Source organism: Lissotriton helveticus, chromosome 6 (genome assembly GCF_964261635.1).
Source record: "Lissotriton helveticus chromosome 6, aLisHel1.1, whole genome shotgun sequence".
Lineage (NCBI taxonomy): Eukaryota > Metazoa > Chordata > Amphibia > Caudata > Salamandridae > Lissotriton > Lissotriton helveticus.
In genome coordinates, this window is record NC_136067.1 from 503,967,142 (window position 1) to 503,993,389 (window position 26,248).

At 43.8% G+C, this 26,248-nt stretch overlaps 1 protein-coding gene across 2 annotated transcripts in view; it reads left to right on the plus strand.

Moving 5' to 3' along the window:
* The window catches only part of TINAG (tubulointerstitial nephritis antigen), a 1,388,447-nt gene that overhangs the window by 235,029 nt on the left and 1,127,170 nt on the right, over positions 1 to 26,248 (plus strand). For both annotated transcript variants that reach the window (XM_078647965.1, XM_078647966.1), the window contains exon 2: positions 15,607 to 15,670. In XM_078647965.1, coding sequence (XP_078504091.1) covers positions 15,607 to 15,670 — 64 coding nt within the window. The remainder of the gene's footprint in view (positions 1 to 15,606; positions 15,671 to 26,248) is intronic.

Here is a 26,248-nt window from a genome sequence, read left to right on the forward strand (position 1 = left end):
TTTTGGGCACAGGGTCTTGCGGCTTAAACAGGGTATCATTTGCTAAACTGTGCTTTCTATGCAATTGGGGTACTTTGGCTGGAGGGTGCAGCACACCCATTGCTTAACGGTGACTGCTTTACTCAATTGGGGCTGCCATATCAGAGACTATAAAATTAATGCTGCAAAAGCATATCTCATCTCTCCAGATGGTGATTTTTTGTCTGTATCGTCATGAAGTCATATAACATAACTGGTACCTGCACCTTAGTCTATAGCCCATTATTAGACCTCTCACACCAAGTCCTCAAATATCTAAAGGAAGCTCTATTGGTTCTTAGGTTTTGATACCGCTGACTTATGGATCTATTTCTGCATGGGCTGTTTGGCATTTGCTGCATCAGTATTATCTAATGGGTGTTTCTTATTCTTTGTCGTGATGATGACCCAGTCAAATAACCATTGGGGGTCGAAGCATTGACACAATAATAGTGTACTGTGTTTATGTAATTTAGGAGCATGCAACTCTATGTTAGGGTTTAGAACAAACAACTGTGCATCCTCCACAGTCACTATTTATGTATATTTTGTATAGTATTAGTGCACTTCTTACTCACTTACCTCACTTTCACGGCTCTGTTTGGGAACACCGCTCTAATATCAAATGTACATGAAAACAAGAGCTCAATGAGCTCGTCTTCCTACAATTCTAAATGTTGTATTATGTTCTGTAGTAAAACCAATCTACTGATGGTTATTCACTAGTTTACCATTGAAGTTGAGGTCATACTTCCCCATTCAGAGCCCATTGTTTCAGTTATAACTTTGTAATAGTGGCATTTTCAACATTGTAATTTAAAATCCAACTTTACCCTTTGAAGAGGATTTGAATATCAAATTCATAGATACTAGATTCCCAATCAAACATTAGCACCTATTACTTACTGTATACCCAGGTCCCAGGGTTACTGGTTTGCCCCTTGTTTGACAAATAAACACTTTTAGAAAGCTGGCATTCTCCTGCCCTTAGCCTATTGGTGCGTGCAGCCTCTCCTGCTCATATGACTGGATGTAACTGACAATTATACTTTGTGAATCCCTCCCAGATAGTCATAGAATAGAGGGATTAGCTGTGCCTGAATGAGTTATCTGCTGACAGGATGGGGGGGGGGGCTGGCTACAGCTAAACTTGCAGCTGAGAAGGCTATGATCTGCCATCATACAAAAGGGAATGTTTGCCCCACATTGTCTGTGCAGCCAGCTTGGAGCCAGGCAGGGGAGTCAGGAAAATCTAAGCACTTCAAAGAGAGACCTCTAAAAGCTTCTCCCAACTTCAAATAAGGCAACACTGATAACAATAGGGCCATCAGACCTACTTTTCAGCTAATTTTCTGGACCTGTGGAAGGACTTTCAGAGGACTGCCTGATGCTGTAGCCTGCTGTGTACTCCTCAAAACAACTATGTTGCACCTGGAAGGACTGGTTTGCTGCTGTAGCCTGCCTTTATCCCTCAAAGGCCAGCCCTGTTGTTTGAGTCTGCATTTTCACCTGAACCCAGGACTACCAAAGTGACTTCAAGGGCTATGTGGCTGTTCAGAGCCACAGTGACATAAAAGGCTCCCACCAATTTCAATCTGCACCTGGACCCAGCCTTAGCGTGTCCTGAACCCCCAAATGGTGTCCCACCAGTCCTAGACCCTTGGTTGTTGAGCTAAAGGTGCCCAGGTATCCAAAATCCCAAAGTTGGGACTTAAAAACCGTTTGGCTAAAAACTGCTCTGAGAACCGAGGAAAGACTAGGACCAACATGCTTGTTGATCTACCCAAGATGCCTCGCCAGACAGCCTGACTTCTTCACTTCTCCTGCTATGTTCTTCTCTGCAGCAGCAAATTCTGTTCACTGGCTGCAGCCTCCTGCTTAATCCCACAGGAGATGTTCGCCATACATTGAAGTGACCGAGTCTGAACATAGAAATGTTCACTTCAACTTGGTCCAGTGGCTCCCTGATGATGACACTCCCTCCTCGGACAATAAAAAAAGGGGGATTCCTTTCTGTGGTTATTTTATAATTCTCGTATAGTAGATCCAGCCAATAGTACCAGACACCTGTCGTGAAACAGTTTGACTTGTAGGTGTATTACAATATCCTCAAAATTATATATACATATAAACACAAAGTTATATCAAAAAGTCATATTTATTAAGAGAGGAAGACACAAGTATAAATGCTAAAAAAAATTTCCATACAATATCATCATCAGTACATACATATACTTTTCTTCCAAATTTTACAGTATAAAAACATTAGAAAACATAATAAAAGAACACTGTTGTCGACGCGTTTCGGTGCTTAGTTGGATAAGACACCTTCTTCAGGACTAATGATTAAAACTTCATAAATTTTTCAAGCTTTTTTTGATTTGCTTTACCAGTCTTGATCCTGGAGCGAAAATATCCTTTAGTTTGTGTATTCTCCTCCGTTTGTTCAATCTAGAGGATTTGGTAACAACGTGGGATACCAGGAGTATAGATGGACGTTCCTCAAGGCGCCTACTTTTTGTATAGGTCGGCTTGGGTCGTTCGGGAGCCTTCTTGCAAGTCTATTGCTTGTTTTAGGCAGACTTCACATCTAAGTTAAAAATTCTGCACACAATCTGCCTGGTCTCCCTGGTCTCCAGAGTCAGTATGGAGCACGAGCACGTGTTCAATGTAGTGCTGCTTGGGCTCTCGGTATAATCTTGTGCGCGCGGTCTGCCTGGTCTCCCCGGTCTCCATACTGACTCTGGAGACCAGGGAGACCAGGCAGATTGTGTGCAGAATTTTTAACTTAGATATGAAGTCTGCCTAAAACAAGCAATAGACTTGCAAGAAGGCTCCCGAACGACCCAAGCCGACCTATACAAAAAGTAGGCGCCTTGAGGAACGTCCATCTATACTCCTGGTATCCCACGTTGTTACCAAATCCTCTAGATTGAACAAACGGAGGAGAATACACAAACTAAAGGATATTTTCGCTCCAGGATCAAGACTGGTAAAGCAAATCAAAAAAAGCTTGAAAAATGTATGAAGTTTTAATCATTAGTCCTGAAGAAGGTGTCTTATCCAACTAAGCACCGAAACGCGTCGACAACAGTGTTCTTTTATTATGTTTTCTAATGTTTTTATACTGTAAAATTTGGAAGAAAAGTATATGTATGTACTGATGATGATATTGTATGGAATTTTTTTTTAGCATTTATACTTGTGTCTTCCTCTCTTAATAAATATGACTTTTTGATATAACTTTGTGTTTATATGTATATATAATTTTGAGGATATTGTAATACACCTACAAGTCAAACTGTTTCACGACAGGTGTCTGGTACTATTGGCTGGACCTACTATACGAGAATTATAAAATAACCACAGAAAGGAATCCCCCTTTTTTTATTGTCACTGTTTCCCAGTCCTTTCTGGGTCCCCTTGGGAAAACTCTCTCCTGTTTTCACTCCCTCCTCGGACACCACCTGCAATCTTGCCTTGCTGATCTTTACCTTCTCAAAGATTTTTCTTGAAATTCTTCTAAGTCCAAAGGTAAGCAGCGACCAAGCCCAATCCTCTTCTTATACCTTTACCAAGGCTCACACCCCAGTCAACCAGCAACTCAAATTCTCACAATCTCCAAAATAGCATATCTTTTAAAATGTTTCAAACAGTGCAATGTCACAATTTCTTAGAAAGAGATTACGTAAAGTGGCTGAACAAAAAAGTTACTGGCACAGTAAATCAAAAAAAATATTGGCTTCCAATCCACCCTATTTTACACATTATTTTTATTGCCTATTATCTCAGTTGATTTAGTTGCAAACAGGAAATAAACAAGAAATGAAACCTAATAGACAAGTTACTTACCTTCGGTAACAATGTATCTGTAAGAGACATATATTAGTTAAAGATTCCTTAGCTTATAATTATCTCCAGGCGTCAAACTGGTTCCGGAGACATTTTTTCGTAGCAGTATCCCTGCACTTCGGTAAGTGGCATCGGTCAACTCCGCGTTCGTCATCGGCGTCATGGTTGCCAGGATGACGTTGCGATGTCTACTTAGATGCTGCTCCTGTGCACTGACGTCAGTTCTGACACAACTTTCAATGCCAGACGCGCAGAGCCATGCATGACACTGAACACTGGTGCACAAAACTAGGGCCCTGTAAGGGAGTCCCTATCCCTAGAAGTCAGTTCGCAGAATGGGGAGGATGGGTGGGGTCGTAAGGAATCTATAACTAATGTATTGTTCTTACAGATACATCATTACCGAAGGTAAGTAATTTTTTCATCTGAAAGAGACCATTATTTATATATTACTTACCTTAGAATAGATACCCCAGCAATACAAACCCCCAAAGTGGGTCTGGGAACTAAGTTCACACCAGGAAGTCGTGGAGAACAGAATGGCCAAAAAAACTGTCTCTCTGGACTTGGCTGTCCAGGCAGTAATGCTTAGTAAACGTGTGCTGGGATGCCCACAAGGCTGCCTTGCAGATGTTGACCAGCGGAACTCCACATTCCAAAGCAGTAGTAGCTGCTGTCGCCCTTCTAGACTGGGTGTGCAGTCCTACTGGAGGTTCCTTTTTGGCCAAAGAATAACAGATCTTAACGCATAGGATGACCCATCGAGAGATGGTATGCTTGTGCACTGCCCGATCTTTCTTGGCACCCACAAAGAGTTGATCGTCCACCCCGAAGTCTTTAGTGAGGTCAAGGTAGAAAGACAGCTCATGTTTTGGATCCAGACTGTGGAGTCTCTCCCCATCTTTGGAAGGGTGTGAAGCGGGAAGAAGGTGGGCAATGTGATGGTCTGACCTATGTGGAAAGAGGTAACCACTTTGTGCAGAAAAGAGGGCCTAGTACTGAGGACTACATTGTCCGGATGGACAGCAAGAAAGGGAGGCCTGGATGATAAGGCTTGAAGCTCACTCACCCTGCAAGCAGAGGTGATGGCAAGCAAGAAAGCAGTCTTCAAAGTAAGGAGACGAAGAGGACACTTATGTAGTGACTCAAAAGGAGCACAAGTAAGATAAGTGAGGACAAGGGTCAAGTCCCATTGGGGCATAATGTAAGGAGCATGAGGAAAGAGATGGATAATGCCCTTCAGAAATCTATAATCTATCAACAATAGGGGACTTGATAAGAGAAGGCTGATAAGGAAGGCAAAGAAAGGCCGAAAGATAGCCTTTGAGAGTGCCCAAAGCAGAGCCCTGCTGGGCCAAAGAAAGAATGAAGAGAATCTCTGAAAGAGGGGCAGAAAGGGGATGCACAGTCTTTGCTGTGCACCATGCCACAAATTTGTTCCATCTACAGACATATACCGTTTTAGTGGAGGGACGCCTGGCTGCCAAGATGACATTTCAGACTTTGGGAGGAAGGTCGAAAGCTGTCAATTGTGGCTGCTCAATCCCCACGCAAGGAGGTGGAGACTGGACAGGTTTGGGTGAAGGACCTTCCCCTGCTACTGCGACAGAAGATCCTCCCGATGAGGCAGTCTGACTGGAGAATCGATGGCCATGGTCAAGAGCTCAGGGTGCCAGACTCTTCATGCCCAGTCTGGAGCCACAAGAATTACTTGGGCCCGGTCGTGCTTGATCTTATTCAGCACTCTGGGTAGAAATGGTACAGGCAGAAAGGCATACAGGACTCCACCGGAGACCAGAGGCCTCTGATCTTTGCCTCCCCCCATGTGGTCGCCCCATCCCAGAAGTGAAGCATCCATCACTTCTGTGAACTCTGGTTGGGGAAGGGAGAGGGATCTGTCGCTGACCCATCCTGGTTCGTGAGCCAGCACTGCAATTAACTTGCAGTCTCCCTGAGATCTGGACCACATCCAAAAGATCCCCCTGATGCTGTGCCCACTGGAACTTCAGGTCCCATTGCAGAGCCCACATGTGCCATCTGGCATGGTCCACCAGCAGGATACAGTAGACCATGACGCCTAGCAGCCTCAAGGTCATTCTCACCAACAACTGGGTATAGAGGCTGAAACATTGGTACCATAGCCCAAATATCTTGGACTCACTGCTCGAGGGGATATATCTGAAACTACGCTGTGTCTAGAACCGCTCCAATAAAAAGGAGCTTCTGAGACGTAATCAGGTGCGACTTCAGCATGCTGATAGTGAACCAAAGCGTATGCAGGAAGTCTGCCGTAGTCTGGAGGTGGGAGATGACATTTGTTATTTATGTTGATGGCAGCCTGGAGTGAGCCCGCCTTCAACAGCCAGTCTTCAAGATAAGGTAAGGTTGGATCCCCTGATCTGCACAGATGAGCTGCAACCACCGCTATCACTACTTGTGGCCCACCATGAATCGTAGGTAACACCGGTGGACAAGCAGTACGGGGATGTGAAAGTAAGCATCCTGCAAGTCCAACGCTACCATCCTGTCTCCAGGATCGAGGGTAGACAAGACCTGAGCCAAAGTTAACATATTGAACTTCTGCTTCCAGAGGAAGTGGTTGACGTCCGTAAGGTCTAATATAGTACACAGGCCTTTGTCCTTCTAGGGTACCAGAAAGTAGTGGGATTAGCTACCGCGCCCTACTTCGGGCACAGAGTTGCTTTTGGCCAGGAGAGTCGTAGCTTCCTGGCGGAGAAGGGCTAAATGATGCTCCAACATGCGATGGAGTGTTGGTGGCATGGAAGGAGGGGTGGTCTCAAATGGGAGGGAGTAGCCACTTCGGACTATCTGCAATACCCACCTATCCGAAGTGATGTTGTGCCAGTGGGGGAGGGGTGGTGGATCTTGCCACAGACTGGCAACTGGTGACCCTGAAAAGTCGTACTAGGAAGGCTTGGAGGCTGCTGCAGGGGGGCATTTGTGGACTGGCCCGCCTCATTGCCCCCAGACCCACGACATAGGGTCCCACGTTCCAGGCCGCACAGAGACTAGGTAGCTTGTGCAGGTCAGTGGCTCTGGGTGGAGGGTGGCAGAGCACCCCTTCCGTAGCCACGAAAAGGGCGAAAGGCAGACTGCATGGGACAAGAGGTGGCGAGGCCCAAGGATCAGACCTTGAAACTCTTGAGCGTGTTGTCCGCCTCGTCGCTAAATAGACTATGGCAGTCAAAGGGCATGTCCAAAATGGTTGATTGAACATCTCCAGAGAAGCCAGTTGACCTCAGCCTGTCATAGCACCTCAGGTCTACTAATGTGGAAATCGTTCTACCCAGCGAGTCGGCGGTATCGAGCCCACACCGATGATGAACTTTGCTGCGTCTCTACCCTTTGCGACAGAACGGGTGAGCCTGGCCGGGCCTCCTCTGGGCACTGTGGCATCACTTGCACAACTGTGTCCCACACATCCTGTGTGTAATGACCCAAGAGACATGCAGTGTTCACCGACCGCAGTCCTAAGCTGGCAGAAGAAAACATCTTCTTCCCAAGATGATCCAGCTTCTTGGATTGTCTATCTGTGGGAGCAGTAGGGAACACACCTTTGTATGTTGAGGCTTGGACCACAAAGGGGGTAGGGTGTTGGTAGAGGAGAAGTGGGTCTGGTGGGGCTGGGCCGTTGCGTTGGGCAATCATCCTATCCATAGGAGTCACTGTGCTGGGCTTGGACCAAATGCCCAGATGGCTGTCAGTAAGGGCCTCACTTAAAGGCAGCAGGGGCTCCGAAGAGGCTGCTGCTGGCTGAAGCACCTCAGTCAGGAGATTAGTCCTGATAGCCACCGTAGGAAGATCAAGGCCCAAGGCCTCAGCCACCCTATGCAACACCACAGCGTAGGAAGCTCTCTCCTCTGTAGCCATGGTAGGGGGAGAAAGCATACCAAGGTCTGTGGAGGTATCCAGACTACTGGCATCACCCAACTCCTTTCGCCAGTCTGGCTCCTCATGTTGTTCTGCTTGAGGGCCACCAGATCCCTCCCAGTCCTTCTCTTCCTCCTCTGGCTGCCACTCAGGGTGGTAGGGAAGGCCAGGGATGAACAGCGATATGAAAGTACCCTCTGGTGCCAATACTGACCCGGGGCCAGTGCCATATCCAAGTCAGGGGTGAGGCTGGGATCGACGCCAGCTGGGGGCACAGCCTGCATCAGGGGTGTTGCCACTGGAATCAGTGCTGGGGAAGGTGCAGTAAGGTTGATCGACAACGATCCGGATCCAGGCTTGGATTCATGAGGGCCCTGCGGCGCCAAGGCCAGAGCCGCCGGCTTCGAAGGCCTAGGACCCCCAGCTGAGTCCACTGGGCCCAAAGGTGCGCTGGCAGGGTTGGGCTGCCCAACAATGGAGTAAAGGGCTTCGTAAAAGGCATAAAGCTGGGCAGGGGAGGCTCCAGCTCCCGAAAGGGAGGGAAGCATGGAGCTGTCCCAGCAGGGTCTGAAGACGAAGCAGGGGAGCAGCGACGCTCCAGGTCCCATGTCGGCCCGACAGATGGGGAGAAGGAGAAGAGCGATGGTGCTTCTTAACCTTCTTCTTGTGCTTCAACTTACCCGAGGAGTGCGAAGACTTCGACGACAAATGGTGATTGCTCCGCGACCGGAACCCTGACCTTCCCCTCAACTGAGACCTCGTACGACGCAGAGTAGACTGTTGGGCTTCCAAAAGCTTTTCGGACCCCTCCCACAAAGACTTCAGGTTCAGGGCCCAACAATCGGAGCACGATTTTGGGTCGTGGTCCAGCTCCAGGCACCAAAAGCACACACGGTGCGGATCGGTTACTGACATCAACTTGTGACAGGAATCACAAGGCTTGAAACCAGACTGACGGCTGGACATCCCTCATGCACCAGGAGTTGTTATACTCAGAAAAGATGTCGACAAAACTCGAAAAAGAGTTAGTCATAAAGTGATTGGGGGCATGCTCGCTGACTGGTGTGGAAATGGAAGAATTGATGTCAGCGCGCAGGGGCGGCGTCTAAGTAGACATCACAATGTTATCTAAGCGAACACCACCCCAACGACGAAGGCAGATTCAACCGACCCACCTACTGACGTGCAGGGGTACTGCTACAAAGATATTTCTCTGGATCCAGTCTGACACCTGGGGGAAATTCTAAGGTAAGGAATCTATAACTAATGATCTCTTTCAAAAACAATGAACTGTTTTGCTCAATCCGGAAACCGATATGGAACCAGTGTCTCCTCCCACTAGCTTAAATCGAGACAACCTCGTTAGAACAGCGTACCCGCCCACTAACTTCCTAAAGACACTGGACTAATCAGGACACATTCCCTATGGTTAAAACATCCCCGAATCTTCTACCTTCATTTCTACACGTCACATCAGGCCGTGTAACACTCCCATTGAGGACTTCACGTAATAAGTGGCCAACCCGACCTTTATACACCTGACTCGCAGAGGATTGCCACTTTTGGCCTCCTTCCCCTCCCACCAGGAACTTAACGTGAACCTTTCATCCTTATTTGACCCCCTGTGCCGGGTTGGACCTATCACCTGCCTTGGAACACGGCAATGATTTTCTGCACCACCACACAGCCCTGAAGAAGTCACAGGTTACTTCCCTTATGTGATGAAACACGTGCTGGCTGGTTGTTTTTCTTTGTTGCATTATTAAATACATTTGCATATTATACTGGTATCGAGCACAGATATTCGTACAATATGAGACATTTTAACCATTGTTATAACCTTATTACCTGTGCCCAGGACTGTGCTTTCATAATGACAAACAAAACAATGAAGATTCAAATACATCCCCCGGCTGAGGAATGCTAGTGAAAATGGTGACTTTACATGTAAAGAGACAGACCATTGCAGCAGTTAAAGCACATTAATTTTCAAAAAAACAATGAAAATCAATGCTCTTTGCGTAACATTAAAATATGCACTTTCAATAATGTGACCTACTTATGTCAAGTAAACATAACCTAGGTTAAGCATTATTTATTTAATTAAAATAAATACAGAACATAAACTCCACCACTACAGCTGTTACAGTTTGTCTTGGAGCACAGTGTGTTAGTACAACAAAAAACTGTTCTGCCAGTATATGATGAGCATTTACACCCGTGTCTTTCCCTTGCTGTCCATGGTCTCAGTGGTCATGAAAGTAACATCAGAAAAAGTATGTAGGCAGGGACCTGTGAACCATGTTTTATTGCTCTAGTTCCCACTGTTTGTTCACCTACAAAAGCTTAGCTGTGTCAAAAGGCAAACAGAGGGTTTCATTTGAGACACTGGGTTAACTTTATAATGTCATAGCAAATGGTGTGTTATGTTATAAATGCTATTCCTGGCCTTGTGTCACCCATGTCAGTACATACCCAAAAGGAATGAGTGGTTACAACCAGATGCTGAAGGTGTGGATGGCTCCTGCTTATCAAGTACCAGTTCCAGTAGATACCTCTTGTGAGATCCTTCTCAGGATATTCCCTGCCATGTGTCAGCACCTCCCATCTGTAACTGGGGAAAGTAGAACACCAACAGGTGATGTTGAGACGCACCAGACATGTTTCATTGACACAATATAGTGGTAAAAATATTGTTAACCAAAATATTGTATCAAAACTATAAATTCCTACGCTTATAAAGTAAAGTACCAAAATATCGAAAAAAATATAATTGACACAAATATCCTTCAGAAATATATAAAAATATAGATTTGTTTAACAGAAATACAGTTTAAAGTAAGGCATGGTAAATATTTTTAAACATAAATGTAATATAAAGTAAATTAAATATATTACACTAATATTTACTACTATACATAATTTAGTTACATTTTAGGTATTATTTGTTAAGTTCAGAAATGTCTAAACCTTGCATTTATTTGAATTTATATAAATACATTGATGCACATTGTGTGAATTTGCAAAAACTTCCTGTGGTGTCACTACCTTTAGTCTCATTTACTGTAATGCCATTAAGTGTCACAAACCAGAGGACCACAGGCCAAGTAGGAGTTACTGGCCCAGCTGTGGTGGTTGAAGGCTTTTACTGCTGATGGCCCAGTCTTCTATGAGCTCAAAGCAACTGGGCTAAGTACCAATTCAACATTTGAGTGCAAGTGCGGGTTGAATAGTTCAAGGCTCTTTGGGGAGAAGGTAGGTGTAAGGGGCGCACAGATTCGCAACTCAAAATACACCTAAGAACCTCAATAAATGATTGTCAAGTCAAATACTGGCTTTTATGTAATAAAAAGGAGTATTTATCTACTAGTGCAAAGTACAATACAACCGACTGTAAATAAGATAAACAGCCTTCAACTTTCAAGTCCCACTTCCCAGCTTATGGTTAATAAATATTCCTCACTCATGTATGGCGACAGCCATGCTATGCCCTTTGAAGGCATTCAAGTCTCAGATGTTCTATGTTAGCTCTGTTGCAATGATCCTTGAATCCCACGGTAGAGCGTGTTAATCGTACCAAGGTCCACTGGGCTCAGCATGATTGTCAATCTTTACCAGCTCTGATGGAGTAGCCCGTCAGACTCCCGGGGCACCCATCGGCAGCTCCACTTTGTCGAGTAGGTGGGAAGCTGTGGTTAAAGTGAAATTTAGGGTCAGGTCTCTGATTCTACCAGATGGGTTAGTTGAAGTAGTTGCTATCATTGTCCATTGGTCATGGGCCACAGTGTCTTCTCAACAACACGTGGATTTGGAATGACTTCCTTCTTCTTCCTTTGCTGTCCCGTCCTCCTGGCATGCAGGTAGGATTGCAGCAGGAGAAACCACAGGGTGAGAGCCCTCTCTTCTTCACTGTGGCTCCCACCCCGCATATGAGGGTCCCAGTATGGCGTGAATACAGTTAATGTTCTCTTCGGGTCACTGAACTGCATCAAGCAATGGCCCTCCTCCACTAACAGTGCAGCGGCAACTGCAGTAACAATTATTCTTTACCATGGGCCACCACCTGGCAGACGGGTCTCGGAGTCTGGCACCAGGGCTGCCAGCCCGACCCTTTCGGCAGTTCCTATGGATCGAATCTCACATTCCACTCACAGGATCCACACAACGGGATTCCTTGCGGACCTCACTCTCTTTAAGCAATCTCTTTCACCTCACAGGTCTCAGTGGCCTTGGGTCAGACAAAAGCTGGTGATACAGACTCCAGGCAAGGGTTCTTGATTCTCCTGGGTGATGTCACCCACACCTAGAATGGGAGACTGGCAGACATTTGGTTGCCAGTCCTGGTCACAACAGGCAGAACTCGTGCCACGCTTCTCCACACTGATGTACCACTTGAATATGAACAATTTGTGTATCCCAATCTCCTCTTTTTTTAACCATTTCCAGACACGCATGATTTAGAGTCTCTATCTTTGAAGTTCATGTTCAGGGAGTTACCCACTTTTAAATATACATTCCTTTGTAGTGCTCTTCATCCGTAGAGAAGTCTATCACAACAGAACAGTCTCCAACCTTGATCAACCCAAACATTGGCAAGGGAATGACTAGAGGTTCGCACCTGGATGTCCGCCTCAGTGATAAGCGTATCAAAAGGTTTCCAAATGGCTCCAGCCCTCTGCTTTATAATTCTAAATGATTCTCTTATCAGTCCCATCTCCTTTGTCAGATGTGCATAGGTCCCTTTGATCAGTGACCTCCATTCAGAATCAAAGAGCCCCTTTTGATGTGCAGTGAAGAGCCTGGCTTTTCCTTTCTCCAGTGAGTGCCCCCCTAGATCTCAGGAAAACAGCAATCCACAAATCTGTCTGGATGGAACCTTTAGTTCTCCCTTCTCCTCCAACAAGCACTGTGTCTTCAAATAATGGAACCCAGCTTCATTCTTGAGTTTTATGTCCATGGCAAGCACAAACACACATCTCTGCACGTAGCCTCTGTAGCCTCCAATACACTGTACCCTTCACGGGCATCCATAGGTCCCAGCATGCTCTTGCAACACCACACGCTATCTGCTACATCGAATATCAGCTCACAGGCCCATATATATATATATATATATCCCCCGCATACACCTAACCATGTGCGCTATTTTGTGATGATCTTCCCACAGGCACACACATCCCAGTGCTGAATAGAATCCAATGCAGGCCAAGGCTGAATTAAGCACACAGCAGCAGAACTTTACTATAGTGGGCCAGGAGGCGCCAATCCCATGACACTAGTTAAAAGACCTCTTCAATCTACTGATCACTGGAAACTGAAGACACAGTATGCTGTCACCAACGCGCTTGTGCTACCTAACTACCAGTCAAGGCAGTAGCCTTTCACCACTTAAAGTCAGTGCTTTGGGTGTCCTTCCCAGTCTAAGCAGACCAGTCTCCCTGAGACAGAACTAAGTCATAGCGCACATGCATGACCTGTGTTCGCTCACGACCAAAAATCGTTACCAATGTTCCAAACATCACTGCAGCTGTTGCACTCTGGGTAGCAGTACGCATCTATCACAATGCTAGGGACTTTCTGTCTAAACATTGATTGTTTTAATGAATAAGCTACCTGAACAGCAAGGCCGAATGCGTTGCCTCCTGGGGCTGCCCAGGCATTCTCAATGCTCCTCTGCATCTAAGAGTGAAGAGCCCAATGCCCTTTCACTGTGTATGTAAAAGAAATATTGTATGTAAAGACAGAAATCAACAGAGATGAGCAGATATAAGCTAGTGATGTTATTTTTTCCAAATTTCTGGCAGCATGGTCGCAGTGCTGGAGATGTTTAAAGAAAAACACAAGAAGTAGCACAGTTTCAGGGACATATGGAAATAAACATCCTACGATCTTTTTAAAGGAATTACACGACATTGAGTCAGGAGCATACATTGCTGGATGTATTGAGGCCTTCTGCTGCGCGATTTAAAAGAAACATCGTACGACCCGTTGTTGTGTTCTTTTATGAAGTGTCTGTTGATAGAAGCCACCCGCACGCGCTAATTCAGAAGGGGAAGCATATGGGTTCTTAGCAATTAGACTTTTCAGGAAATTAGTTTACTATATTGGTTTCACGGAAAGCTCGTCCTTTAAAAGTATGCAATGGATGGCCAGATGCACGACCATTTCATTTTGCGAGTCTCTAAATGCAATTTTTGCGACTCGTAATTAGAGACTCATAAAATGAAATGTACCCAATGGGGTTATAACTGACCTGTCTCATCCATATTAATGCGACAGGTCACAATTTGCAACCCATTGGGAATGGGCAATAAATAACACAGGGATTGTGGCCTGCTGGGTACAATAGGCCACCATGTCTGTGTTTGCTTTCAAATAAAGCAACTGTATTTTTTTTTAATGAAGCCGATTTTCCTCAAAAGGAAAATGGGATGTGTTTAAAAAAAGAAATATGAAACGTTTCTGTTTAAGTTTTTAAGAATAGGCAGTGGTCTGTGGTACCATAGACTGCTCTTAAAAAACGTTTTTGCTACCATTCACAAAGGAGAAGGGGTCCCTGGGGACTACTTCCCATCTGAAAATGGGTTACCACCTACTTGAAGTAGGTGGTAAACTGCTATTGTTTTGCGACCCTATTTTGTGAGTTGGTAATAGTTTACTGACTCGCGAAATAGGCCTAGTATATGTGGAAAGACTATTTAGCAGTCGCCAATGGCCGAATTTTCTGTTTGCGACTGCTAAAATTCATCGTACATCTTGCCTTAGGTGCCTTACTGGTCTCAAGCTGTTTTTTGCAGTAGAGAGGGCATAGTTGTAGAGGCCACAAAGATATTTCTGGAGTATGATTGAACATGCCCTCTTTCACCGTATTCACACCTATATACATTAACGTGTGAATGCATTTGTTGTAGAGAGTATAGATGTGGGATAAGGTACCCGCTTGTGTACATTAAAATGGTATTGCAAGCCACAAACGCAATCATATACAGGCATTGGGCTATAGGCAAGTGCATTTAATGGTCATCTAACTGCAAGATGATTGCATATTACTTAATAATGTAAAGGATGGAGGTACTTTATCATATTTAATATGTGAACTACTTGCCATTTCAATCTCACACTAAATAGATGAGTAGTGGTCCTGTGTTGTGTGACATCTTCTGATGGTCCTGCCCTTTTAGCCACAGAACTTTGCATGGTATGATTTACAATATTGAAATAAACCTACGTGTCCTAGAAAGCAACCAGATGCAGACTAAATAGGAAGGACTTGCTGAGGATATCACAATACTATTCTATTGGTCCAGCTTTTTAATAGTACTTTGAGAATTTTAGTTTGGAACGATAAATTGCATAACAACTATTTTCCTATATTTGTTGCAGATCATACATAATTTTAGAACTGGACCAGGTCATTGCTTTCTTTGCCTCGTTATAAGCCGTCAGAGAATGGAGTTTGCATACAAAAGTATAGGAACTGTGATCCTGAGTACAGTGGGGCAAGGGGTCAGTGAGTAGGCCGTTCTGAAAAATGTAGTAAATGAGATTTGACAGAGATAACTAGCTTGAAACGTTAACAATCCTCAGTAATTGCCATCTTTCTTCTTAAGAATGTCGAGCAATCGTGTTTAAATGGTAAATGTAATATGCTAGCCAAAGGTCAATATATTTTGTGAATTTACAAAACCTGGCCATATAAGAAAGTATTTTGTATGGATAAAGTCTAATTCTTGTGTTATTTCACGCATTTATTACCATCACCCGTTTACACTAATGTTCTAATAACTAAAATCTTTTATTCAGAACATTTAAAAAGTTTTACATGTAAATGAATTATGTTGGCAGGTTGCATCCATGATGGGACACACTATGAAGAGGAGTCTGCAATTAAAGAAAACTGCAATTACTGGTAATGACTCAAATTAGTTTCTTTATTCAATTTAAGAAAGCAATTTAAATGTTAGGAACATTGAAATTTGAAGTAGGATAACAGAATTCAATTACATTAAGTGAAATCGTTGATTGACATTATTTCTTATTAAAATGTCTAAATATTATTCTACTATTACTACTATATTCTTCTATACCGTATTTAAAACCAGTTTTACAATATTATTTCGTGTTTCAGTGCTTGGTAATCAGCCAGTCGACAACTGCCTGCAAAATAGTTAAACCATAAAACATGTTGCAAATAAAGGCAATACAAGCAACTGTGCTTAAGGAAGGACATGGATAGATTTGGGAAGGGGAGGATCATACATGTTTTGTATATTAGCGCATGTATATCATATCGCTGATGGTGTAGTGTCAAGTGTGGCCTTTTGCCTATGTTGGAGTGCTGCAGACTGAAGAGAGCCACGTATGGTGCTGTAAAGGTTCTGTGTCCTCTGCGAAGGCCGACAAGGTCAGTTTATGTCCGCTGGATTCTGGGCTGCACACTGATCGCATATAACCTGTTCAGCTCTATGGTGCATATATCTGCAACTAGCTTAATAAAGAGGTGCGCCTCTTTGTACAATGCAGCTCTAAATCTTTCATTGTAAAATGCATGAACTCTTCTTTTAGAGATAAGGATGACGTATGACTCCTTACTGGTAGAAAGGGCAGGAAAACCAGTCATTTAGTTCACGAGTGCCCATATAGTACAAGGCAGACAGAAACTATGAATAAGATGCACTTTTGTGATGATGTGGATCCATTTTATTTGGTAGAGCATCCTTTGGAATATCCACAATTGCTCCAGGTCTCATTTTGAGGTGTCAGGTGCATTCTTTGTATGGAAGAGCATGTTCAGAAAGTGAAAAGACTGGGCATGACGTTGTCATTCTGCATTGGTATTCCTGTGGTGAGGAAAACATGCAGCACATTGAGATTCTTGAAATCCGTTTTACTGTTGAAATCTGAGTTGGGCTGATTCCAGATTTTGGACGCCATTACAGAGCGAGATTTACCTCCCTTTTTTTGTTCTGGAAACAGGAATGGCTAGCAAATTAAAGTGGGAAGACCGAAAGTTTATTGAAGGCATGTAAAGATTAAAATGCTCACAGTGATATGACGGACCAAAGTCACAGTCTTAAAAAAAGAGTCCGTTTAGGGCCTGGGAGTCAATGCAGTTTCCTAAGTCCCTGAGAACCCTAACTTTTGTGTGTAAGTTTCAGAACCAGTCTGACTGCAGCATTTTGGAACACTTGAAGTATATGTAATAGATGTTTAGTAAATCCGATAGCTAAGCTATTCTACAGTTTCCTGGCTGTCAAAGGAAGGTATTCAAAGAATGTATTTAATTAATTTATTAATTTATTTAATTTAATTAATTACTGCTAATCCAAATGCAGCAGCCATTGCCTTTGAGGAACGGCTTAGGAGTTCAATTGATCAGGTGTTACCGAACAGCTCAGACTTCAAAAACAAAAATGTTGCCGCCTTAAAAGGAAGTGGAGATCATGCTATGAAACTAATGTTAGAACTGCCTATAAAAAACTCTGCTTGACTATAAAAAATCTGTGTATGAGGAGAAAACTCAATACTTTACTTCAGCTATAACAACTGCAAAAAACTCCTCAAAAGAACTTTTTTCCACAGTAAAAAAAGTAGCTAAATGCCCCGAAGTGATAGACTCACCAATAAGCCAGATCTTCTGTAACTCATTGGTCTTTTATGATAAAGTTAATGCAGTTTATAGTGGCTTTTCCCTGTGTATTTCCCAAGGGACGTCTCCCTCTTTGGGGACACCAGATACTTCTAGTGTGGAAACAGGAAATTCCCTCAGCTACCCTACACCAGTGACCCCCCTGAATTATCCTTTTTTCCTTCACTGACCTCTGATGAGGTCATTAATCTCTTTTTGTCCACTAAATCTGGCTCCCCATTGGATCCATGTCCCCCCAAAATCTTCCTTCCACCTTCTACCAGAAGTATTTGCTTTTCATCTGTCTCCCATTTTCAACCTAATGTTTTCCTCAGGTATATTCTCTACTAACTGGAAACTGGCATCTGTTCTCCCCCTTCTAAAGAAAGCAAACCTAGATGGGGCCGATCCCAATAATCACCGGCCAATCTCCAGACTCCCCCTGCCCGCAAAAATGGTTGGAAAAGCCATGTATGCTGTTATATTTGACTACATCGAGAAGCATGCCTTTCTGGTTGCCACTCAGTTTGGCTTTAGAAAGCAATATAGTACCATAGGCACTGTTTTCATCGACCAAACAGACTAGGCAGATGGTCAATGCAAGGGGCAATGCAGCACTTATGCTGCTTGACCTCTCTGCCGCATTCGATACTGTTAATCATCAAAAATGATTGGAAGTCTTGGAGAAGATTGACATTAAAGGACAACCTTTTGATTTACTTAGTTCATTCCTGTCTGACCAGGAATAGTTTGTGGCTCTTTCGGAATTCAAATCGCCAAATTTTACATTGCCATGCGGAGTACCACAGGAATCTTCATTGAGCCCTACCATTTTTAATAATTTAGTTGCCCCTCTGGCAAGGCTAATCAGGTCTCTGGGTTTCTCTGCTATCTCTTATGCCGATGTTACCCAGATTGTGGTGTCAGTGACAGGCTCACCTTCAGACACAGCAACACAGTTCCATACTTGTCTCCACCAGGTGGGGGACTGGATGGCCACTAACTGTCTGAAACTGAATTCCAGTAAAACCAAAGTCCTACTCTTTGGCAGCCCTACTAATTTCTGGTCTGCAGCTTTGTGGCCTTTGGAGCTGGGCTCTCTACCTATTCCTAAAAATAAGGTAAAGAACTTGGGAGTCACTTTGACTCCATTCTTTCCTTTGAAGGTCACGTAAACCAGGTCACATCCCTATCTTTCTACACACTAAAATTACTTACAAAGAACCTTCCATTTATTCCGGTATATCTGCGGAGGTTAGTGGTCTCTGCCCTTGTTTTATCTAGAGCCGATTATTGTAACAGTCTTTTCATTAATCTACAGAAGAAATATTTGACTAAGTTGCAGATTGTGCAAAATGCTGCAGCACGTTTATTGCTGAACATTTGTAAACATAAATCTGCTTCCTCGGCGCTCAAAGAGTTACACTGGCTACCTGTGAAGAGATGGATCAAGTTCAAGGCGCTTTGTATAGCTTTTAAAGCAATTCATGACATAGGTCCTGCCTTTTTCAAACAGAATTTGCAGCCATACATCCCTGCTCGCCATCTTCACTCAGCTTATGCTCACAATATGGTAGACCCCCGGTTCAAAAAGAGTTGCTGGGGTGGAAGAAGCTTTCTGATTAGTACGACCAGACTCTGGAACTCGCTTCCACTGAAGCTAAAAGATGAAACACACTTGTAAGCCTTCAGGAAGGCGTTAGAGACGTGGCTTTTCAATCTCTGATGTGGTTTTAAGACTGTCCGGCATTTCCCGTCTGATGAGCTTGCGCCTTGACACCTCCGGGTGAATGTTTCGCGCTTTATACATTTCTTTGTAATTTCATTTCATTTTTCATGGGAGTGTAAAGAGAGTGAGTGATCCAATTTGATGCCCCGATTGCTAGCCACTTTGACTGAAGAGGAAGAAGATGGGAGATTGTCAGGTCACTCCATCTGAGGAGAAAATACATTGTCCGGACCAAATAATAGAATCTCTGTCTTGTCAGTTTTATTTTTCAGGGAATTAAGTTCCATGAATTAACCCCCTCCTGGGAGAGGTAGCTCTTCCCAGAACGGAGACTACGTTTCCAGAGAAGTTTAAGGCATGGGCAAAGTGGGCTCTGGCCCAGGGCCCCAGCCTTTCAAAGAGGGTGGGAGGGGGGGTTGAATCATTTTTAAACACAATGTTGTAAATATCGTTTTTCAATCGTTCAGTTTTTAATGTGTAAAAGTCTATTACAGACATTTTGCAGATAAAATGTGTTTATGCGTCATGCGACATCCATATAAAAAGTTTATTTTAGATCAATACATGACCTCACATATGAGAAATAGAAGGGTGTGACAGAATATTTGCAGTAATATTAGTGAACTGCTGTTTTGTTACATACTGAAAACACACATCACTATCCCTGAATATCCGATGTACACATATTTAGTATTTGACCATAAAAGGCATTAAAGAGCTGAGACTGGATCATAAAATCAAAGCTGGTCCGAACAGGGGCCCCTAAATACATTTGGCCCACAGGCCCCAAAATCCTTAAAACGTCCCTGAAAGTTTCTTTTAAAATTACACAGGCAGGCACGCAAAATCCCAGCCAGTCATGTGTTGTTTAAACAGCTTGCAAATTGCTAAATATGGTTATAAATAAGAAGTATGTATTCATTTGTAATGTTAACGAGCTCCCGGTCCCCCTTCTTTTTGTTGATTCATTTGTAATGTGAATTTTCTATCTTTGTTCCCTTTTATTATCAGTCATGGATCATTCATGCAGCTCTAGAAAACAATTAAAAGTTCTTTCTATTTATATTTTCTGTTCAAAGTATGCACAGACAAGTGCTGAAAATACAGCTTTAGGCGACTGCTTATTTTTATACCATCTGTGACATCAAAATAATGAGCTGGCAACCCTAATCGTAAGACTGGAAGTTTGTTGAGGGATCAGCACATTATTTAATTCCTCCACCCTGATCCCTGGTTACTGCCATAATAGCAATAATTTAACACATTTGAAACCCTACGCTGCCGTCAATAACATGCTGAGTTACTTCAAGTGTCTGGGAATGAACCCTGCATTCAGACCACTCACTCCTCATTCTCGCCCTTCACTTTCACTCTCACCCAGCACTCACAGTGATCCTGATGCACTCACACCATTCACCTACTTAACCTCCACTCACAGTGCTCACTCTGCATTCACAGCGATCACAATGCGCTCCAACTGATCACCATGCACTCACACCATTCACCCGCTCACCCTGCAATCACACTGATCACCAGGTTCTCACACCGTTCACCCGCTTACGCTCCACTGACAGTGATCACTCTACACTCACAATACACTTGCGCTGTTCACCCTGTACCTCACCCTGAAGTAACACAAGCACACTACTCAACCTGCACTCGTGACACTTCACTCACATGTCCCCCTCACTGTTTAATCTGCAATCTCACTTCAATAAGCCCACCACTAACCATACATTCATTCGTCCCACTCTGCACTAACATGCGCACCCAAATTCATATGGTTGCCTCACTCACTGCTGTACACAAGTATGGGCATGTCGTGCCCCATTAAGGTTTTCGTCCTAAATTACAAAAGCAGACATCTAAATGCACTACGATCCAGCCTTCCAGGGGCCCCTTGATAGAGACAGTTATGTGTTTGCCCTGATGAACTGGAATAATTCCTAAACAGATTCTTGCAAATACTGTTTTGTTTAATTTATTTTTAATGTAATTGATGTGAGGGAGTTTATTACTATTTGTGGAGAAATGAGTTTGTTTCATGCAACAACCATAAAAAAGTTAACCATAAGAAAGTTGGATCCAAGCGGGTCCTCACATATGAGAAATTGGAGGATATCACAGATATTATTCACTGTAAAATTAGTGGTGCCACTGCTTTGTTTCAACAGTGAAAACACATCACTATCTCTGAATATTAGCTGTAAAAGCTTTTAGAATTTCGACTACAGTGCCTGTGTACCGTTAGTAGTCTGGCTAAATAGGGTATGACAGAGCTGAAAATAAATCATCTAAACTCAAACCTGTACTGAACAGGGGCCTCCCAAAAAGTTTTGGCCCAGGGCACCCAAAATCCCTAACATGTCCCTGCCATCACAAAGTCTGTCAGACAATATTACTCTGAAGTAAACTAGACAACATCATTAATTTATTATTAGTTCTATTTTTTTTAAACGTAAGCCTGACGTGTCCCAAACCCCCACTACTTCAGGCAAGCAACTTATCGTACCACTAAGGAATTCTCAATGAGGTGTTGGTTCAGCTCCTTCTCTGTGGACTTTCAACTGTCTTCGGATCCATAACTGGTTGTTGGGCAATTATCCCATTATATTGCTGCCTAAAACGTTTGTTAATGATTTCTAGAGAAGATTTGTTTCTCGTGTACCAGCTCTGAGCTAGGGAGTGCTCGAAACATCTGACAACACTATCTCCCTTACAGTCCCTGTTTTGCCTGAAAATGTCTGCAGAATATTCAGCTTTTGGAGACCCTGCTATCAAAACTCTCTTGCCTTTCAGCTCGTCCTATTTATGTGAGATTGGGTTCTCAGCACTTGCGGTATTAAAGACTAAAGTACCGTTCAAGACTGGATGTGGAGCACAACCTGAGGATGACAGTAGCAAAAATCCATTCACAGATTGACCGTCTCTGAAAAATAGGCACACCTGTCACATTTATGTTGGTGGTGTTATTATCAATCCATGTCATGTGTAAAACAAAGCATCCTAGTAAAAACAGTTTGCACACATTGTATCTTGGAAAGTGGTGTTTTGAGCTGTGTAACAAGCCTCTGTCATTTCACAACACCCACTCACAAATCTGCAGTTTACTAAACACTCTTATTGTATTGAATGTTATTCGATGAATATGCCCGGAATGTGCACGTGGCGGTCGAGTCCAGAAATTTCTGTCAGGTGGTGGGGGGGCCCAACATCTAAAAAAATTCAGCCGGGGGTGCTCAACCTACATAAGTTTGAACACCTCTGCCTGGTGGAAGCTGCGGGGCTATCCAACTACCCTGGTCCATTTAGTGTGTACAGTAAAAGTTCATCCTGACGAGTTGCATATCTCTTGCCCTGTGTGTCCCGTCCACTTATGCTGCATTGCCCTGCCTGTATGAGGCCTGATGCGTTTTTTCCCTGCCTTGTAGTAGGTTCATATTGAAGTCCCTGGACAATAATATGTTGGCTTGTGGGTGGATACGTTTTAATGTTTCTAGTGCAGCACTCAGTAGCTCGATTCTTGGCCCCTTTTGTTTGGCGGCAGGGTGGATGTAGATATTCAGGATTAATAAGCTGTTTGATGGCGAAACGTCAAGTTTGGTTCATTGCATACAAGAGAAGTCAAGGTCGATGGCAGAGACTTTCGAATGTCAGTTGAAATGAAAATTGAAAGGCTGCCTTTTTCCCTTCCATACTTTGTATCTTTTATGGCTGGGTTAAGATATTCTTTATTGCCTGCTATTGGTGAATTATTCGACAACCAGGTTTTTTGTAATAGAAGTATATCGTGCTGTAGAATAAATTCTACAAAGTCAGCCTTTTCAAGTTTTGTGCTTAGGCCGCTCACATTCCATGAGCAGATCTTATATCCCAGGATTGATCTGGAGTCCTTGTGTTGTTTTGATCATGCTGTTCTGTAATTAGTTGTTAAGATGGTTATCTGCTGAATGTCTGAGGATATAGATGCTTCAGGGTGAGCGAAAGTGATGGTGATTTTCCTTGCAGTTTGGCTGTCACAACTTGTTGTTCTGAGATTGTGTGGGCCTTTAGTGCCTTTTAGGGTGCCCTCTGTCCGATTCTGTTGTTGCAGCGGGATTGGGTAGCAAAGGTACTCTGCCTTTTTTAGCTTTTTTAGATGTTTTGTTTTATGTTGTCCTTATCTAATTTCCTGTCATACTCAATTAATGTAGTAATTATGTTTAGCTCCTGACCAATTGATTTACTTTTCCTTGCTTTCCTCAAGAGTTTTATTTCCCTCTTAGTCTGGGAAGCTGTCGTTTTTTTCTGTTTGGGGCTTATTTCTGCTGCTGAGTGTAAACAGTGATGCATGGATGATGTGTCAAGTGCGTCTGCTTGGCCGCAAACGCTCGGTGCATCAAGTGTGGATTCGCTTGCCTGCACTGGGGCATCATGAGTCTCCTTTTATAATTTTATTCTTTAGTGGAGGATCCCTGACTGCCCCAGCAGTTCTGACATTAGGGTTGGTACCACTGCTAGTTTGTCGATTATTTGGGGGCAATGACACGTATGATATGTTGTGTCTCAGTCTTCCTGAACCTTCGAGATTATCGCGTTAAAAGTATACAGCTTTTGTTCTACCCCCTGACCGTGGGTAGCTTGGATGTTTAGGAGCACGACTTGGGTGTCTAGCTTATCAGCCGTATATATCATTGCCTTTCCAATGGTATCCATGGTGTGGGCCATACAGCGGATGTTGGAGAGTCAATTGGTGCTTATGCCTTGGGAGGGTCTGGTTGGCCTAGTTGGAACAGTTGGAGCAATTGATAAGATGAATTATTGATCTTACTTTGTTGTTCATCTTTTTGGGGAGTCGTGGGTGTGGACGTGGGGGCTGATATGGTTGTTTTGAATTCAGTTCACAAACGGCTGGTTAATTTGTAGTGAGGTGATTCCTGGCCAGATTGCTGTACCATTTTGGATGAGACAAGTGGTGAAGCAAGGGTATCAAGATCTTGAGCGCTGGCTTTGGTAAAGCCCAGCTGTTCTGAGAATGATAAGACTGCTAAGGATGTGGTAGAGAGTGTTTGTCCAAAAGGGCTTAGGATGTTGATTTCAAGATGCGTTTGATCATCCTGGATTTTTGTGTTGATGGTTACAGTTGCTGTTCATCTGGGAAGAGCGTTTGGCTAATTAGTAAGTCCCAACTTGGGTCAGGCTGGGTATGGACATGAGCCTCGATAATTTGGTGGTGGGGTGGTGGTGGTGCCTTTGGCAGATATCAGGTGAGTTTAGAACTTTAGATATTGGTGGATCCTGATTTGTTGTTTGCGAGCTTGAGGCTGCTCTAATAGGGGAGAATAGCACATTTAATCCCAAGCCCTGACTTTCTTTATTTTTATTGTTGCAACTGTCATGTGAGAAGTTATTGTTGTGTTCGCTTTGGCAATCTATAATATTGTTGCTTTGTTTGGCCTCCTTGGGATCCATGTTATCCTTGTTGCTTTCGGAGGAGGTTTTGCGACTTATTTTTAGGAAGTTTGTGATCAGCGCACGCTTTCTGGCTTTGAGATCTGAGTTGTGTGTGGCGGGTACTGAGGGCACTCCCTTCTTGTCTCCTTCTAGTTCTGTTTGTGAAATGGACTCAATGGCACTGTTTGTGGCAATTGTAGCATTTGTGACAATTATGGTGGTTGTGGACCCAAGCAGCTCGCCTTTTTTGGGTAAGTCTGATTTTAGATGATTCAATGACTCTGATCCAGGTGATTTGTTCGTTTGATCCATGCCCCATGGTCCCCCCTGTTCCTTCCTAGGCTTGACCTGTGTTTTTTGTCTCTGCCTCTCGTTTTCCCAGACTTCATCCCGGGTATTTTTTGACCAGCCCTGGTAGATTGTGAGTGCTGGCCAGTGCCCTGCTTGAACCTACCTGGAACCTCCCCTGGGAGCCCAGAGAGCTCAGTTTTGCTGCTGCTGCTACTGCTGCTACTGCTGGGGCCACTTGGAGGCAATGGACGAGAGCGGATTTTCTGGGTTGTTTTTCTTGTTCCCGCTTCATTCTTTGTTCTACTATGCTTTGCTTTGCTAGCCTTGCTTGCTTTCCCTGGGCCTGGTACCTTGGATCTTGGGCCATGCTCTGTTATGCTTGATAAAAGCTTAGTTTAAGCTTGAAATGCTAGGCGGTCGTTAGCTCTCTTGGTGAAGGCTTTTGTTGCTTTTTGAAGCTAGGGAGAGGGCCCTGAGGGTGGCGTGGGAGCAATAGGGCTCACGAGGCGGTTCTGCAGGCTGCACCCGGCCTAGCTGAGTTGCCTCCGTAGGACCACCAAGGGCACGCACTTACTGCAGCTGCCCACTATGGGCGGCTGCGCTTGTCACTTACCTTGGAGCACCTTCACCAGGTTTTCACTGGCACAATGGAATCGCCAACACAGTCCTCCAGGGCCCACGAGTCTGCTGACTGCCGATGCCTGCGAGAGTGTGGCCTCCCCAGGGAGACTGGGAGTCAAGAGTCAGCTGCAGGTGTGCTGCGGGTGGGCAACAGCTTGCCGCAGCTCGTTGCATGGAGGTGTAGCGGGGAGATGAAAAGGGGAGACTGCACAGCTCGGTTGCGGTCATGCTCTAGGTCTGAGTCCCGCTCGTGCCAAGCGGGCTGCAGTCTTGCGATCTCCTTCACTTCATGTATTGAATACATGTGCTGCACTAATTGATAGACAGAAGCAGATAAAAGTGATTACAAGCACCACAAGTGTGAATAGTCGATATAGTTCTACCATGGTCCAAAAACAATGTATATATGCTGGCATATAAAACAATATAGAAACAATTGGTTCTGTCGGGTGATACAATTGCTGTGATCACTGTATTCAATACAAGGGTAAAAATATTTCACAATTCCTTATTCACAATGCATGGAAATGTAAATCTAGAGTATTATGAATGACACCCGACAAGGTCAATTTAGCTCCTTTTCTTCTATATATTATCCAGGACCACCATGCATGTACAGAGAAAAATTAAGCATTGTTCTAATTGGTTGTAATTGAGTTTAAAGCTGCAGAAATGTAAAAAAAATCGATGTGTGCTATTGATAAAATACACCTTTTTTTTAAGTAAGGATGATTTACAAATCACTACATCAAATGACAGTTTATCTGTGATAGGACATTTTTTTG